The sequence below is a fragment of the Rhopilema esculentum genome, chromosome 15 (assembly GCF_057945365.1).
Source record: "Rhopilema esculentum isolate cy_ngs chromosome 15, ASM5794536v1, whole genome shotgun sequence".
NCBI lineage: Eukaryota > Metazoa > Cnidaria > Scyphozoa > Rhizostomeae > Rhizostomatidae > Rhopilema > Rhopilema esculentum.
The window spans coordinates 1,733,397-1,752,172 of NC_142829.1; the positions used below are offsets into that span (position 1 = coordinate 1,733,397).

Consider the following 18,776-nt stretch of genomic DNA (forward strand, 5'->3'; position numbering starts at 1 on the left):
AAAACCTTGTTAGAACTGTTTAGGCATGCTATTTGTTTGATTTAAGGGGTAATTAGAAACGTTTTGGCAAGTTTGATGGCTTTTTTCATTGAACTAGGAATGATGAATTTTTGGTGAAAAAGTAAGGCTATAGGCTTAGGAAAATATGCGATTTTTGATGGATTAGTTTGGTTTTAAAAACCTTGTTAGAACTGCTTAAGCATGCTATTTGTTTGATTTAAGGGGTAATTAGAAACGTTTTGGCAAGTTTGATGGTTTTTCTCATTGAACTAGGAATGATGAATTTTTGGTGAAAAAGTAAGGCTATAGGCTTAGGAAAATATGCGATTTTTGATGGATTAGTTTTGTTTTAAAAACCTTGTTAGATCTGCTTAAGCATGCTATTTGTTTGATTTAAGAGGTAATTAGAAACGTTTTGGCAAGTTTGATGGCTTTTTTCATTGAACTAGGAATGATGAATTTTTGGTGAAAAAGTAAGGCTATAGGCTTAGGAAAATATGCGATTTTTGATGGAGTAATTTTGTTTTAAAAACCTTGTTAGATCTGCTTAAGCATGCTATTTGTTTGATTTAAGGGGTAATTAGAAACGGTTTGGCAAGTTTGATGGCTGTTTTCATTAAACTTGGAATGATGAATTTTTGGTGAAAAAGTAAGGCTATAGGCTTAGGAAAATATGCGATTTTTGATGGAGTAATTTTGTTTTAAAAACCTTGTTAGATCTGCTTAAGCATGCTATTTGTTTGATTTAAGAGGTAATTAGAAACGTTTTGGCAAGTTTGATGGCTTTTTTCATTGAACTAGGAATGATGAATTTTTGGTGAAAATGTAAGGCTATAGGCTTAGGAAAATATGCGATTTTTGATGGAGTAATTTTGTTTTAAAAACCTTGTTAGATCTGCTTAAGCATGCTATTTGTTTGATTTAAGGGGTAATTAGAAACGGTTTGGCAAGTTTGATGGCTGTTTTCATTAAACTTGGAATGATGAATTTTTGGTGAAAAAGTAAGGCTATAGGCTTAGGAAAATATGCGATTTTTGATGGAGTAATTTTGTTTTAAAGACCTTGTTAGAACTGCTTGAGGATGCTATTTGTTTGATTTAAGAGGTAATTAGAAACGTTTTGGCAAGTTTGATGGCTTTTTTCATTGAACTAGGAATGATGAATTTTTGGTGAAAAAGTAAGGCTATAGGCTTAGGAAAATATGCGATTTTTGATGGAGTAATTTTGTTTTAAAAACCTTGTTAGAACTGCTTAAGCATACTATTTGTTTGATTTAAGGGGTAATTAGAAACGTTTTGGCAAGTTTGATGGCTTTTTTTATGGAAGTAGGAATGATGAATCTTTGGCTTAGGAAAAATGGCAATTTTTGATATGGTTTTGATGTTATATTGAGCACATGAATTTAAAAATTAGAAGGACCTGAAGTGTTTCATTTAAACGGTAGGAATATCGATCGTAGGGCTTTAGGAAAAAAGGTTGAAAAAATTAATTTCAAAAAAGTGGCTGCACAAATCTATGCCGCTTAGGATCGCGAACGAAATATTAAAACACTCTCGTCCTTCTTCACATCCTGTAAGATTAGACGCTATGAACACCCTAGGACATATTCTTTTAATTTTATCAAATACATTCGATGCTGCACATAGGATTTGTGCAAGCTTAAGATTTTACGAGCAAAGTATAAACAATACCTGGAAGGTTTTATTTACAGAATTGAAGTCTATTGTGTCTCCGTGGGGACAGTTTTCCCCCTTTGAACCAAAGGGCGGCCTTTGAATGGAGAGCTTACAGCCGTGCTATTGACATCGAGGTTGCCCCTCACGTAGTTTTTCTTCCGTCTGTTGCCCTTGCGAAGACGCCTCTCTTCCATGTCTTGCGATGACATTGCAATTGGTGGCTGGTATGTAGGTAGAACACCACGCAATTCGTATACCCATTGCATGTCGGGAGTCTGAAGTCAATTTAAGTCAATATTGTGAAGTCAATATAAGTCAATATAAGACATATTCCATATCCAGATTTATCATACAATTCTTTATGTTGAATGTTCCAACAGAATGCTAAAGTTTGGGATGGGCAGTGCTATAGCTGTCAAGACGGGATGCGCAGCAGAATCTGGTATTTTTTGGTATGAAAACTAAAAGGTCGTTTTGACTTACAGTAATGCCGAATTGATTTTACCGAGCAAATAAAAAACGAATATTCTTTCTTTCAATTGTGTACACTGCACATTCTTTCGGTAATTGCTCCATTGTTCAAAGAACTGACACTAAATAGGACGATCTTCCAGGACAGTGCTAAGATTTCTTAAGAACTATTATAGAAGTTGTTCCTTTTGGAAGACCCTTCATCAAGCAAAGCCACAACCCAATATTCATAAATGATAGGCAGAACAACGCGAGACGACGATGAAAGTACATTGCAAATCTAAACTAGTTTGACAAATTAGAAAGCGATAATATGGCACAAGCTAGCTAATATTTTTCCAGCATACGAGGCGTCGTCAGCGAAAAAAATCTTTCAGCCTTCCATAGTTAGACTTTTGAACCAAGGTAGATATGCTTTCAATGCCCAAGAAAACTAGTGGAACATTACAGTGAATACATATTTGCTTAAAATTTTTTACTATTGCTTCAGAAATTTTACACCCTGAAGAGTGCTAGACGCATGTCTTGATATTCTTGTTTTTTCAAAACCATTTTGAATTTTTTATCACACAGAAATCGAACGGATTCAGTGTTACATAAACCATCACAACTCATACCTGAATTTGCAGTTTACTGATGTGCTTTTTCCCGTAATATGTCGGCTTGTATGTTACTTTGAATAGCTCCCCAGGGGTGTTTGAAGGGGGCAGCTCGCCAGACAACGGGGAAACGGAAAACATCTGATCTCCGCTCGCTTCAAGACTCACCTGATACGGCACACAGGAGCTGCAAGAGAAATGACGTCATTAACTTCCACAGCCTTCTCTCAACAGTTCAGCCTTGTTAAATGATAACAATAAATTCCTAACAGCTTGATATTCAAATATATAATTTATTTCTTGAAATAGAAAATAATTTTGGTTTGTAAACTCGGTGTTACAGCTACTTACTCTGATTTGCTTGTTAGACGGAATCCGATAGAAACCTCCTTGTTTAAGCCTGCAGCTTCAAGTTGAATGACGTCATCAGGGGCTGGCTCCGTCGCAGTGAATCGAAGTGGAAATCGCCAAACTCCGTCTGAGCTCGCAGTTATGATAAGATGGACCAAGTGACTGCGAAGGGGAAAGACATGGCTTTGTATATATGTATTAGTGATACAAAAATTTGCAAAGGCTTAACATTCCAAATCCAGGAACTAAAATTCACCAGACAGTGAGCAAAGAGTAAGAAACATTGCAAAGTAGAACCCCCACCAAACTTGAAATTGTGAAAACCGAACCATGGTTTGTTGCAAGGCCGTGTGCGTTGCCCAGAAGCTACTTTGAACGTAAAAATAGATTTAAAGAACGAAATGGCTTGTCTGATATTTTGAGGTGTCCGGTATAACATAGCATACCCGATTAAAAATATGCACTAACGATCTTAGAAACATAAATTGATTTTCTTAAGTATTGAAAATCCTCGCATCCTAATATTCTGCTGCAATTTAGGTGTTTTCAAAGTTCTTTGGAAAAAACCGATATTTATCTATGCGAAGTCTTGTGAAAAGGCATTATAAAGAATTAGGTAACTGATAAACAAGGTTGTTACATTTCAGCATTAGAGCCATTGCTTACCTTAAAGATCTATGCGGCGTGAAGACAACATTAAACAGTAGCGTGACCACCCCTGACACTTTGTGACTCATTCGTCGAACAAGGTTCACCCCAACTGACCGCTCAACTGCAACCTGTGCTTCAGTGTCTCCAAATTCAAACCAGTATTTGAAATCTTCAGGCAAAAATGCGTAATCGGTACCATACTCAAAGTTGGAAACTTGCCCTACACCTTCACTTGGTGAGAGAGATCTCAAATGAATCGCGCTTGCATAGTTCGGTAGGTTCATATTGAGGCCCGTAAATGAAAGCTCCAACCTCTTTTCAAGTCTTGCTCTTGCTTTGCATTCAATACGTGGTGCCTTTGAATCCTTAATTGGACATGATTCGGGGATTCCACTTATTGGGAATACCCATCGCATTTCCCTGTTGTACGGGAATTTAGTAATCTGTCCATGTGTCTCGAATGAAGAGCCGTCGGCCTTTATCGCCATGACGTAACAGGTTGCCTCGTGTCTCACCATGGAATCCGGGGCAAAGCATATTGGGATATCTAAAGTTGTTTTTGGGTGTAGAAGAATGTCCGTTGCCTGCCTGAGAAGGAGACTGAAGGCTTGGTCATGTGATGTTTGTTGTAGGCGAGACAGATTCAATATGCCACCTATGAGAGGATTGGGAAGTTATTAAGACTTGCCAAAAGGCTAAAAATTAATAAAACATCTGGGAAATATATCGACCCACTGATGAAACTCGAATCAAAATGCATCGAAACCAAAAAAATTTTATTCTTCTAATTTTGAGGGTAAATATAACTAAGATTTTATGAGGAAGTTTTAATGAGGTAATGGACAATGAAGAAGTACATCTTTGGAACAAAGTAGACTTCTGGTTGGAGACTTTGACATAGGGAAAATAGCAAGCAAATTCAGTTTTCTTCATGATTCTCCAGAGCTGCCTTAAAGGTTTTCTTTCTTCAGTTATAGTTAGCTACAGTTGTGTACAATGAGGTCATGAGGTAATGGACAATGAAGAAGTACATCTTTGGAACAAAGTAGACTTCTGGTTGGAGACTTTGACATAAGGAAAATAGCAAGCAAATTCAGTTTTCTTCATGATTCTCCAGAGCTGCCTTAAAGGTTTTCTTTCTTCAGTTATAGTTAGCTACAGTTGTGTACAATGAGGTCATGAGGTAATGGACAATGAAGAAGTACATCTTTGGAACAAAGTAGAGTTTTGGTTGGAGACTTTGACATAAGGAAAATAGCAAGCAAATTCAGTTTTCTTAATGATTCTCCAAAGCTGCCTTAAAGGTTTTCTTTCTTCAGTTATAGTTAGCTACAGTTGTGTACAATGAGGTCATGAGGTAATGGACAATGAAGAAGTACATCTTTGGAACAAAGTAGAGTTTTGGTTGGAGACTTTGACATAAGGAAAATAGCAAGCAAATTCAGTTTTCTTAATGATTCTCCAAAGCTGCCTTAAAGGTTTTCTTTCTTCAGTTATAGTTAGCTACAGTTGTGTACAATGAGGTCATGAGGTAATGGACAATGAAGAAGTACATCTTTGGAACAAAGTAGAGTTTTGGTTGGAGACTTTGACATAAGGAAAATAGCAAGCAAATTCAGTTTTCTTCATGATTCTCCAGAGCTGCCTTAAAGGTTTTCTTTCTTCAGTTATAGTTAGCTACAGTTGTGTACAATGAGGTCATGAGGTAATGGACAATGAAGAAGTACATCTTTGGAACAAAGTAGAGTTTTGGTTGGAGACTTTGACATAAGGAAAATAGCAAGCAAATTCAGTTTTCTTAATGATTCTCCAAAGCTGCCTTCAAGGTTTTCTTTCTTCAGTTATAGTTAGCTACAGTTGTGTACATTTGATAATGATAATGTTTAGAGTGCCGGGTAAATCACCCTGGTTTGTAATGAAAAGAAGACGAAGTACCTGTTTTACTTAGTGGTCGCTCTTGCAAATCAACATTGACGATAATATCTTCTTCAAACGGATTTTCAAACGAAATAATTGTAGAAGAGCTGCTTGATAACGTAGAGCGTATCACGTGATCATCCGATGGCACAGGAGGCTGGCCGCTCCCATTCACAATGAAAACGAGGTCACCAAGCTAGAATGGGAAATTAATTCTTCATCAAATAATCCATGGCAAATTTTTACTTTGACAGAAAATGAAAACGAAATGAAAAAAGGGGCAATGTCTGATAATACACAGTTTTGACTCTTTTAATTCTTTTAATTTAAATATATCAGCAAGAAAATGCGAAATTAGTCACCTTTTCACTTCTAAAAACTATTTCAGCCTTGTGCCTTCCTAGTCCAAGTGCAGACGGAGAGAACGTCAATGGCACTTCAACACCAGAATGCGGAAGTAGTTCAATCTGAAAACCAATTGATAAATCATATTAAGGATTTTGTAAGCATGTATAACATCATACTTAGAGTTGACTTGTCCAGGCAACTAAGAGTTTCGAATGATGGACAAAAACGAACAAAAACCAGACGTTACTCGTGCAATGTCAGATAGCGAAGACAAGTACCAATCAATGTTTAGTTGCTGTGTTCTTGTGTCAATGCTCTTAAGTGATAAAATTTACATTAATTTTCAAAAATTCAAAAGCTAAATGTTTCCCAACAAAGAAGCAAATAACTTTAAAATAACGTTTCCATCCAAGTCAGAGCAATTTGCTACTCGATAAAAAGAAAACCAAGTGCATACCTTCTGGTCGTGGAAATCGAAGCGGAAATTGTGATTGTTGGAGCACGATACTCTGTACGTGATATTTTCATCTGTTGGATTGTCCAAACGAATCATTTGATGACATTTGCTGAAAGGTAACAAGGATGATGAGCCAAGATCATTTCAAATATTCTCTATCTCGAGATATTTGGCTTGATAAATGGCAAGTGCCACCTAAGGAAATAAAACCATTGAAGATTGCTGTTTTGGGATTTGGTCTATTAGCAAAATTGTCTTTTCGTCTTAAATTGGCCTAGATAAACAAGGTTGTAGGAACAATATATGCGTGAACACAAGAAGCAACAGTAACATAAATGTCTATAAGCTGGAAAAGGAAGTATTTTTAAGAAAAATATCATATATTCGACTCGTGTATTTGAGACTCGTGAAATCGCAGTAGTTTCACACGTAAAATCTACGATTCAACCAAAATGCTTCTTTATCTGCGTATTTCAAATTTATATTGATATTTGACTAAAATATTTCCCAATATTTGATTTAATATTTAATAAAGCAACTACCATCGTTTACTTCCAAAATCTGACTACGGCTGCCGGACGATGAAAGAGCAAAAGTATTCAAAGTAGTTTAAAAAATAAACGGGGCACACTGCAAGTGGAAATATTATCTTAAATTTTAAATAAGTATTTTATAGACTGATACCTTCCCAACGGGCATTGCATCAATCGGAGATCTTGAGGAGGCGGAGAAATGGCAGCGAGCTGCAAGTCATACCAGATTTCGCCGACGGAAGGATGTTGAAAGATTACGCTGAAAAGTTAAGTTAGAGAATTAAGCATTTGTCATTCATAGCGATGCAAACAGGCTTTATCGATGCTGATGTAAAATTAAAAAAAAGAGGTACAGCAAATGCAAAATGAGTGAAAATACATGACCAGCCTGCCTGTTTCATCAGTAGTAAAACACCAACAAGTTCATGACAAACATATTTATGACAATCGAATTGCCTTTACGCTAATCATCTACAACTTATGTGCTCGATTGTCCTATTTCTATCCTCAACTTGGTATATAGATGTATTTTTTCTAGCTCGCTATTTGGTGTATAGAACAGGACGGTTCTAAGTTGCTCCCCTGAGTTTCACGCTTGATACGGTCATCAGGCAACCCTTCTAGCCAATATATACGATCATTATACCGAAGTTGTATGCTCTGAAGAGTCAGACGAAAAGCTTTAGAATGTCTTCAGAATGTCTAAACCATTTTAAATGCGTCTTTTCATTGTCTCTACAAGTTAGATAATAAAAAAAATGAAGGAAACCATAGCTGAATTGCATTAACAGTTTGGATGAGAAGTGAAAGTATCAAAATTGAGAGCGGGTCTAGAAACAATTTGCCTTTTGCTGCCAAAAACAATTTTATCAAAAAACAGGAGGAACAAGCTGCACACACAGCAAAAATGGGCAAGATAAGAAAATCTTAGCTTTGCTAAAATGCACTAATAAATATAAGCTGATCGTGCCAAACATGCCATAAAGGGGCAGACGAAAATTTTTTTTGTCTTTATGTACTAGAGAATGCATGGTTTAGCAGACATGTGTGAATATCAAGGTTCAATTACACACCTTCCCCTGCTATTTCCAACAACTGTTGGCGCATAATCCACTTGGTAAAAGCCTGATGAATGAGGTTGTACCATAACCACTTCATCGCCAGGTATCAAGTCAGGCCCTTCCACAAACACGTCATATTCTATTTTCTCTTTTGTTGGGTTTTCAACTACTATCTCGATTGCAGCACGGTTGTGACACGGGCATTCGATTTCCATCGCCTTGGCAGGAGGAGCAGGTGTAGCAACGATCCGCATTGAGTACCACAAGCGGTACGGCTTCTTGAAGATCGATTTTTGACTTGCAAGATCAGGAAGCTTTATTGAAGATTGGCTGTTGCTGCCTCGGAATGCATCTGGAAGGATGACATCGTCTTCATCACTGTCTGAATCAATTGTCCTGCGAAACAAACGATCGGTCAGTCCCCGGTCAGATGGAGAAGGTATGGGTGGAGGCCTCACCACCTACATCGCGTTCCCCATCATTGCAAAACCATATTCTCTTTCTTCTATACTATGTTTATTTATTCACTTGTTTAGATGTATTTTGATAACAACATATGTGTAGCAACTGAATGAACAGCCTGAAAGTTTTTAAAAGCCCATGGAGAATTCTAAAATAAAATACTGTATGCATCTCTTGATGAAATGAGCGCTATACATGTCTCACTAAAAACTGGCAATGCGAGTGCAATTTCCTTCAAGAGTCTTTAATGATTAAATACTTCTTGTTCTAGAAAAGTCCCAATTCCGGCTTTCTTTTCAAAAACTGCTCATTGACCTTCAAAAACTGAAAATTGACTCTATTCCAGTCAAATAGTTTCCATTGGACATGAACGATTAAGAATAACCAAAGCATATTGCATGTGGCTATTCGTTATAGAAAAGTGTGATTTTCAATCAGTAATATATTTACCTATCCAAGCCAAGCCTCTTTGTGACATCATCATCCGAGACAAATGAAATAATCCCATCGAAGACGCCTCTTCTCCATGGCTTCAATGTCATCGTGAATTTCGCTGTTTGTTTTGGGAGTACAGTAACAAATGGGGCACCGCTGATAAAATCTAGATCACAAAATGTCTAAAAAAGAAATAAATTGACAGTTTATTATAAGGAAAATACACCAAATACAAGGTTAAAATGAAAAGAACAAAGATTAAACTCATTAAGCAAGCATAACTGAAGCACCCAGGATCATTAAAGGTTATTCTGAAGAAAGGCAAAGATAATATCATTTACAATATAACACTTACCACATGGATTGGAAAATTATTCAAAAAAATGCAGCAGATTATCAATTCCATTACCTGGAAAACCATTTTCCTATTGGTAGCATTTGGTATTTCCAATTCATAGCTTTTTCTAAGAAAGAATTTCAAATATATTGGAATTTATTGAATAAAATAAAAACGATAAGGAATTTTTGAAGGTAATCAACTACATCAAATGCTGGTAATCAACAACTGAATTTAAATGTTTTAATAAATTTAATAGGTTTAAAATTCAAAAATGCATACACACCAAAAATTCAAAATAAGGGCCTAAGAAAAGTAAACTTTCGATACAAGCTGTCTGTGTTGCAGAGGCAAATCGAAACGGTAATTTTCACGATTGCTGATAACATTTGTTTGATCATATCAAAACGCTGCAGTCTGGGCATGAATTGTTCAAGCACTGAAATAATAACCAAATATTTCTGCTAAATGGTTCCTGCTTTTCCCGGTAGAATTCTGATTGTCTGCGTTAAATAGCTGAAGAATCACGTACATCTTGAAAACTCGTTGTTACAGGAAAATTTGGCGAAACAAGCTGAATTTATATCCAAAAGATTTTAGCAAAGATTTCCTATATAACGACCTCGTTACAAAAACGATAAAATCATTGAGGATTTTTTCATAGGAATTGATAAATTTTGACCATAGTCATTGGGAAAAGTTTAAAATAAACGAGGAAAGTGCATATCTGGGTTCTGGCAACATTGGCTAAAAGATAATCACTCACGATTGTTTGACTTCACAATCCAATTCCAAATGGCCATTTTGTAACGGCTTTCTGCCCTCTCCTCTCAAAAGGAAAATAGTTTCTGTTCCGCTGATTGTGTTTATCAATCTTAACTGGCCCTAAAACAAAACATCGAGAGTTAAGGATTTGGCAGCAAGTTAAAAGTCGTCAATGCCCTAGGAAAAAAGGGTCTAAAGAAATGATAGCATCAATACAACAGAAATAAAAATTTTCAATTCCAGAAAGCCCATGCTTAGAAAATTGGAAAAGGTTTGAAATAGGTGATCATAGCTATGAATACAAATCAGGTTTCACACAACGGCTTCGGCAAATTTATGGTACTTCTCATTAAACATAAACAATGATGTCATAAAAAGTAAACTGTTATTTATTAAGAGGGGAGGCAGTGCTATGATTAAGGGGTCAAAAATTGTGAATTCCAGAAAATTAAAAATTGTCTCAACAGGTGACAGATGTTGAGGAGTCCTGCGTCTATTTGCAGTACTAATTTCTCACATGAAAATTGTTTTAACATGTTACCAGAATTTCCTTTCCATAAGCAAAAGGTCTTAGAAGCAATCTCAGAACAACGAAATGTTAACCTATGAACAGTAAACATATTCTACAAACTCCACAATAGAAGGGTTCTAACAAAAATATTACAACTTTGAAGTAACACACCTTGACAACTCCCTCATACATGGGCTTAAAAGTAAGTGCGTACGACTTTGACGTCTGTTTAGGGCAGTACAGCTCTTCTGGGCCATAGAACCCCTCTCCATCAATCTTAGCATACAGTGTCCAGTCTCTCTCGCTGCCGTTTACAACTGGGATATTCTGAGTCACTGATTCATGAGTAGGCGATGTGAATTCAAGCTCGATATCTGACCCTTCTGGATTGACAGTTACTTCAATATGATAAACGCGCACGTCATTTGGCGCCCTTAGAATCACGCGGCATTGGTAGTGCCCAGGCCCTTCAGGAACAAAGCCCACTGGCAGTCTTGCATTGTCGTCGTCTAGATGTGGAACAATTGAATCAACAATAAGATGACAAATCTGAAGATAATTAGAGATCACATGGAAAACGACTGGCTTTGGAAAGTGCATTAGAGGGGCAGGAGTTAGAGAAAACGGAATATAATATATTTTATGCCTTTATCTTTTACATTTGGAAGAAACATTTGGCTGGGTCAAAAGGGTGCATTATTATTTGAACTCAAAGCCGTTGTTGCATCAGCCAACACAAACTATCAATGTTGCTTTGTCAAAAGGTCATTTAGAAAAAGAGTATCTGCATCTGTATAAGTTTTTCTATGAAAGAAATATTTGCCTCTGTTGTTCTTTCAACATCCACAAAATCGGTCTCAGTATAGAGCAAAGTTAGATATTCGATATAATACATTTGATGATAAGGTTGATGACACATTTGATCACGAAGTTTTTTAACATGTATTTAGTAAGACAATGCCAGGAAATGGTGGTGCAATCGTTGAAAATTATCCAGCTGTTTATCCGTCAGAAGAAAGTAAGTGTATCTTTGCAGATTCACCCTTCTGCTAGAAACGTTAAAATCCAAATCATTTCAATTATAGTCTATATAATTCGGTAATACACATAGCTACAAGCAAAGTTTATAAGACAAAACAACAGCGGCTTCGCAAAGCCTTCTAAAGCAAGCTTTGCGGGGACATCCATTAACAAAATCTGCTAAAACCTACCATTTTTTCTGTTGTTAGAAACAGTTATATCGCACAATTTTGGCAGCTTGAAAAACTTGGAGTTTCCTTCTATTGCAAACTGTATTGTCTCACTTTTATGCGCAAGTGAACAGGGAGAAGTGATGGCAAGCGATTCACTCGAAAGACCCATTGTTTGCAATGCATTTGCAATTGTTGCTACTGACAAACTCCCAGTGATTTCACGGCGTCGAAGCTCCTTCTCGGACATACGTTGCTGCGCAGCTATGGCTAAAATTGAGCGGAATTTACACGTTAATTTGAACGCTGTGAAAAGAGTTGTTCAGAAGAATCAATATGTAAACTGAATCTTTTCTGTTGGAAGAATATCTAATAACTTTATAATAAAAGTTTAAGAGTTGACGCGGCTGGCTCGTGCTTATAAGGTTTTTTGATACCATCACCGTACTCGAGCTCTAAACAAAATTAAGAATGAAATGATTATATTTTCAGAATTCGCTACTCACTCAAAGCTTTTTCTTTGGCTTCGTTAATAACAGGCAACAAAATCTCCTCCGCAATCTCATCCTCCACACTACACTGCCAGTAAACAACGCGATCATCACCGCCAAATAATCCACGGCTACGCTCCGCCGCAGAGGCACTGCTAACCCTTACACTGTGTGATGACGGTTGGTATGGCAACGAAGATGGCAAGGGAAGTAACGATTCAGCCTCGATTGAGTATACAAGTTCACCAACATCCTCGTTTAAGAAAAGCACGGAGCACTGACGATGGCCAATTGAAAATGGCAGAAACTGGACCTCGAGGGATGAAGTTCCGTACGGTTCGATGCGAATTTTCTTCACTGGGCACCAGAAAGCGCTAATGTTCATTTCAATATTGTCCACTAAAACAAGAAAGATGAAATTGATAAATTGATACAAAAATTTATCGATTCTCTATAAAGGAAACCTAGATCACATATAGAATTATTTAACAATCTAGATTACATCAAAATAATAACAAAAATCATACACGCTGCTTAAATAAGAAACCACAGCTGTCAGTCAAAATCATCATGCACAAACTTTTTCGTTTAAGAAGTAGACAACTTCAAGTGAGGATTCTCGACAATAGTGAAAGACGAGCAAACAACTCCCTACTAAGCAAGTTTTTGAAAGAGAAATTTACTGAAGGGGTTGGTAAATTACAAGCTGAAATAGCTTGGCCTAAGTTTTGGCTTACTTTGCTCAACTTTGTGCGCTGAATCACGGCTTTCTACCAAGCTTTCATTCTTCTTTAGGTCTGGTTTTCTTTTGATGCTACGAGAGATTTTGAAATATTAGGAGTCATCTCCTTACTTCTGTTGCAAGGAAAATACAATTGTGTCAAATACGCAGCAAGCTGAATAAAATTTCTGTCAAAACCAATAAACAAAACCATATTAACTTTGTCAAAGACCACAGATGCAATCTATTCAGTAAGAGTCAGAAAATTCAATGATAGAGCAAAAATCCATAGGTATATTTCCAATACATAGATTATACAGAAAAAATTAAACAGGACTGAATGATTGATGCAAGAAAGATGAAAATAAAAACTTACCCATGGTCAATTTTCGATTCGACTTTCTTCAAAGAAGATTGTTTGGTCTTCTTCTTCGCTTGTGGGGACGGGGCTTGCAAATTTGGTTTCGCTTCGACTAAAATGATCTTGTAGTCTGCTTCTTTGCTAAATGGATTCTTCACATCAATCTTTATTTTCTTGAGCTCATAGCATGGGGAGTCCGTTTTAATAGAGGCCTGATAAAGAGATTAAACAGAAAAATGGAATTTCGGTCTTGTTTATAATTTTCTTCCAGCAAAATATTTGATGCCATAAAAGTTTACGATTCACATTTTGGACAGCCTTTCAGTAAATAACCTTTCTTAGCTTAAATATATACAACATCCATGACGTGAATGTTTGAAAGAGACAATAGCAGGTCTGTAATCTTAATCGCCTATGATGTTGATTAAATTCTTAGTTCTTAAACAGTTACATAAATAAAAATACTTGGATAATTTCAATACTTTCTGGCGCATTCTCAACAGCATTTTTTTCTTTACTTCTATAGGATTCAACTTCGACATCCGAAAGATTTCTATGATGGCCCTAGCGAGTGGAGTTTATCTAGTGGTTTATAATGGTCCAGGTTTTGAACCCATGTCATAACAAGCTTTCACTTAGAGTAAAGGGAGTCACGAGTTCTCTGTAATTCCAGGAATAGGAATCAAGAGGTGTGGTCACATCGAAAGCAAGAGCCTGCAGACTGGTCGGTGAGCATAGTGTCTCAGTGCCTAAAACCACCCAGTGCCTAAAACCACCCAGTGCCCGAAACTACCTTTGAAAGCTAGGTAGGCAAAAATTAAAAAAGAAACAGGTTTGTTAGCCAACATTACTCTGGGAGGGGGGATACACTATATAACATGGCTTTATTGGCAAATGTATAAGGATTAATTGTGGATATGAAACCTGATGAAAGTTTCCCTTGTCAAAAACTTTCAGTGGCTTTGCGTGGAAAACTTTAAGACGTCTTATAATTGTCGACTTACCATTGGTGTAATATTGTTTACGGATGTTACTAAATTGAAGACGAGGGTTGACCCAACTTGGGAGCCGACTCTGCGACCAACAAGAATGAGGACTGCTGAGCAGGAGCGAAGGAAACGGCTTCTGTATTCAATTGGAAGTTGGACTTGTCCCTTTGGTGGAACCTTTTGAATACAAACGATAAATAGATTAATAAAATAAACATCAGAAATAAACTACAACTTAGCTCCGCCTTTTAATATCTTTTACTAGAAAGTTTATTTACCCAGGATAGGTAGATAAACATACACACAGGGTTGAAGCCTTTTAGAGAGGTTTGGGTCACAGATGGAACGATGTCATAATCAAGAGAATCTAATCAACAAAGAATTTTAAAGACATGTTTGATATACGTGAAAGAATGATACCTTTATGGTTCGCCCTGATGGGACATTGAAATCGGAAGCATGGTCTCCAGCAATTATGACTTGGTAAACTATAGGCTTTGTGCTTGGATTCTGCAGTTTGACCTAAAACGAAGGGGTATCTCAAAAACAATATGTGGGAAACAAAGTTACTGTCTCCAATCATTTGTAGACAGTTTTACAGAATACAGCCATCAGAATTTGCATCATTTCTTTGATCAGTTGCCAGCATTAAAAAACACTTTTATTTATACAGATCAGATGATTCTCCTATTCAAAACTCTGACTGTGACAGAACAGCAAGTCAGTCCAATGTAGCAAACCAATATTAGCAACAACATTCGAAATGGTTAAGTGCCACAGACAACACATAATTTGGATGTTACCTGCTTTGTGACGTCAGAATGCAATGGACCAGTAAACTCTACTTTCGACCTTGGAATGTAATGCGGAAGGCGATGGTATAGATAAATGCACAACATCAACATGCTAATGGGATTCGGTTCTGTGATGTCCGTGGCCTGAAAATTAGACAAAACTTGAATGCAGTTAACCATAAAATCATAAACAAACTCCACTACTTCTACTAAATATGTAAGAATGGTTTCATAAGAAATAGAAAAAACACTTGAAGAAGTGTGGCCCCTTCTCGCTAAAGTTGAGATGAAAAATAATATTTTTATTTGAACAGAAAAAGAATACCGTGCACGTTTTGGAAAGGAAGTTTCGCCAATAGATAGATGACGTCATAAAATTGACTGTGAACATGTAAATATGTAGAATTTTGACCGTGAGCGGCAACTTAAATTTGTTCAAAATCTGATGAGATGTTGCAAGTAAAATACCTTTGATTTACTAAGGAATTGCTGTTACTTTTGGTACCCTGTCAAGTTATAAAATTTCTATTTAAAAATTAAAAAAAATAAAACTTCTATAAAATTTTCACGTAGTCGCTCTTTTACTCGTAGCTGGATAGCAAAAAAGGAGACTTATTTTGAGCTTCTGTTTAAAAAGGAGTTATTGAAAAGGAGCTTAATAAAGAAGAGGATCAAAATTGGCGTTAACAATTATGTTAAAAAGTTACAATTGAAAAAATATACTTAAAATAATTCAAATCAAAAGAAACAAGAAAAATGCAAATTTAAAAATATCTAAAATTTCTGACAGGAAGGTATTAATTATAAAACACTCACCACTGCATCATAATCCATTCCAAGATACCGAATGGCCTCGACAACTTTTAGTGCGTTATGCAGGCATTGTTCCGCTGTAAGTGGGTGTGTGTACATCGATGCAAAGAATTTGGGAATCTGAAACAGGAATTTATGCATTATAATGAAATTAATAAAACTGAAAAATTAGGCATTCAACAATCAGGACGACAGACTTTTGGTTTAAGTATCTTTCCATTCCAATTTGTTCATAGGTTTTACTAATTTTTTTATTTTCGATTTTAGCAACTTTAAATCATATAAATCCACAAACTATGGCTTTAGGAGATGAAGAGTGTTTCTGGAATCTCCTTGGCATCTCCTTGGCATCTCCTTGGCATGGCTTTAAACTAACAAGTTTAAAGGAACTCCTGTGCACAGTTTAGACAAACATGCTTGCATACTTGAATTTTGTGATTGAATATCATAAATTCAAAACCTCTATGACAAAAAAGGACTGAAGCAATTTGTCAAAACACTCTGGTGAAAAAGAAAGTCGCAAAGATCATCACAGCATCTTAATGAAGATCAACGGGTAGAAACCATACACACTTTTTTTAAAAGAATACCTAACTTTTTGCCGAGTCTCAATATTCTTAAAAATTTTCGATTTTGAGCCTAAGATTATTCTTAAATTATTCTTGCCCAACACAAGGTGAAAATTCGCCTTATGATCAAAGAAAAATATTAAATCTTTTTTATGTGTTGCTTCATAATAAATGTCAAGATGACAGTTGTTTTGTTTTGGGAGAAAACTCAGATTACGAAAAAGTTTTGATGAAAGTTGAGCCTGGCATTATTCTTAAATTTTTCTTAAATTTTAGCAATTTTGAGCCTCAATTTTCTTATAGACTTGATTCTTATAAAAAGTAGTGTGTAATGGTGGTTTGCCATTACACAAATACACTTGATCTCTTATTACTATGATTGGTCTTCAGAGAAAACAAAAGAGAGCTTTCTTACTATGAATGGTGTATGCGCAGCGATTAGTGAGGCCAGCACAAGCCCATCCAAGAAATCATTTTCAAAGTTGACAATCCATCTTGATGAGGGAGTCTTCCCTAGAAAGATGAAAATTTGAGTTTTTCAAGAGATGCAGAAGTAGCAGATAAAGTTACTTCAGTAACAAAAATAGCTGCAATGGCAGCAGTGGCGGACACTTTGGGGGGCGAGGGGGGGCACCGCCCCAAATACTTTAGAGGACAATAGTCTTGTGTTCTAAAACAATGGGAAATATGACGTCATCTTATTAAAACAATAGACTTGCCCCCCAATATTTGACCAAGTCTCCGCCCCTGAATGGCAGGCATCCAATACAGAAAATATCAAGGCAGCGGTATTACAAATAAGTGCGTCTTTATAAAAGAAAATTAGCAAAAGCAATATTAAGAAGCCATCTATTGAATGAAGACAGACATTCTATAGACTAAGGATTGCTTATAAAAACAATGTTTGTAAGGTGCTAAAAATTGTTTGCTTTGACTCAGATAGGGAGGGCGGGTGACTGCCTGATTAGGGCAGAGAACTTTCCAATTGCCTTACTCAATTGATCTTTTTTCCATAAGAAACTTTCTCACATCCTTCGACTTTAGCATAAATTTCTTGGTCATATCGAATTCGGGTGACCCTAACTCCCAAATACCTGCCGATAAAGTTTCTCCAGGTTTATAAATAAAAGGCTCACCATCGACGCTGGTTTTCCATAGGCCAGCCGATCTCTGCTGTTGGTAGTGATAATTCACCCAGGACAGGATGATTCGCTCACCAACACCAAACACATTGCTACTCAACGGATCTGCATTCAAGACTGGTAGCAAGGAGTCTTTGCTGGGAAGGGCAATTTTGCGATATTGCTGTGGAGTGATTCTGTTTAAAACGAGTACCTGTTGAATGAATTGGAAAAAAATGATAAAAAATTGCTTAAAATGCAAATGTTATTGTGAAATAGAAGAATCAATTCAAACAAAATGATTTTAGATTTAGTTTATGAATCAGTTGGATAAACTTTGAAAAGTATTGATTAAGTATATTATGTTTCTTGAGCAATTAAACCTATGCGTCAATCGATATAAAGGTTTTGATTCAAGAAAAAGCAAAACAATTACAAAAAGCTACTCACTTTGAGGATGAATAACAACGATACCGAGCAGTCTTAAAAAGTTAATAGTTGTTAAAAAGAGTTTTTGTTCTACTCAACATGTTCGATCTCTGAGGTGTTTGACAAGAGCGCTTTCTGAAATTGTTCTTTACTTCTGTCTAAATAAACATCAGCTAGCCCGTATTAAAATAGCAAGGGTTTATCAACAAACTAAATATTTGTATCTTCGTTCCTATATTTAATTCAGTATGTGTTTCGTTCCTTATAACGATAATTTATTCTGTTTAGCAAACTCTTGCGTCGCAAAGCAACCCTACCTTGATAATTTGCAGTAGCAGATCTGTCCAGGAATGCTTTGACAAGGTCTCGTATTTCTCCTGCTCCCTCTGTAAACTTCGTGCAGAGAACCTGACACCGGCACTTGACATCTCAGAATTACGCATTAATACCAATCTCTTGAAATCCTCTTTGTCAAGTAGATATTCTGGAAGAATAGAGGCGACCATGGCTCCTTGGCACCTAAAAGGTTTAATTTAAAATATGAGTCATTTACAATTCAAAACCGTTGTCAATACACTTTTATTCTGTCATCCAAACGGATAAAAGAAAACATTTTTGAAGCAATTTTGGCTATCAACTTAAAAGGGTTTTTCATTTTTCAGTCACATTGAAGTGATAATGTCTTGTTCTATACAGACGAAAAACGGAGGGATGGCAACAAGAC

The 18,776-nt window shown here is 36.3% G+C and overlaps 1 protein-coding gene across 2 annotated transcripts in view; it reads right to left on the reverse strand.

The window, feature by feature from the left end:
- Positions 1–1,602: 1,602 nt before the first annotated feature.
- The window catches only part of LOC135685310 (cilia and flagella-associated protein 47), a 36,098-nt gene continuing 18,924 nt past the window's right edge, over positions 1,603–18,776 (reverse strand). For both annotated transcript variants that reach the window (XM_065201212.2, XM_065201211.2), the window contains exons 30-53: positions 18,370–18,571; positions 17,639–17,837; positions 16,918–17,015; positions 15,937–16,053; positions 15,130–15,264; positions 14,747–14,848; positions 14,342–14,503; positions 13,353–13,549; positions 12,993–13,069; positions 12,271–12,654; positions 11,786–12,034; positions 10,746–11,083; positions 10,065–10,183; positions 9,371–9,425; positions 8,977–9,143; positions 8,077–8,460; positions 7,155–7,262; positions 6,471–6,579; positions 6,028–6,132; positions 5,684–5,861; positions 3,764–4,403; positions 3,098–3,259; positions 2,765–2,933; positions 1,603–1,951 (exon numbers count right to left, since the gene is read on the reverse strand). In XM_065201212.2, coding sequence (XP_065057284.2) covers positions 1,721–1,951; positions 2,765–2,933; positions 3,098–3,259; positions 3,764–4,403; positions 5,684–5,861; positions 6,028–6,132; positions 6,471–6,579; positions 7,155–7,262; positions 8,077–8,460; positions 8,977–9,143; positions 9,371–9,425; positions 10,065–10,183; positions 10,746–11,083; positions 11,786–12,034; positions 12,271–12,654; positions 12,993–13,069; positions 13,353–13,549; positions 14,342–14,503; positions 14,747–14,848; positions 15,130–15,264; positions 15,937–16,053; positions 16,918–17,015; positions 17,639–17,837; positions 18,370–18,571 — 4,687 coding nt within the window. In that variant the 3' untranslated portion in view covers positions 1,603–1,720. The remainder of the gene's footprint in view (positions 1,952–2,764; positions 2,934–3,097; positions 3,260–3,763; positions 4,404–5,683; positions 5,862–6,027; positions 6,133–6,470; positions 6,580–7,154; positions 7,263–8,076; positions 8,461–8,976; positions 9,144–9,370; positions 9,426–10,064; positions 10,184–10,745; positions 11,084–11,785; positions 12,035–12,270; positions 12,655–12,992; positions 13,070–13,352; positions 13,550–14,341; positions 14,504–14,746; positions 14,849–15,129; positions 15,265–15,936; positions 16,054–16,917; positions 17,016–17,638; positions 17,838–18,369; positions 18,572–18,776) is intronic.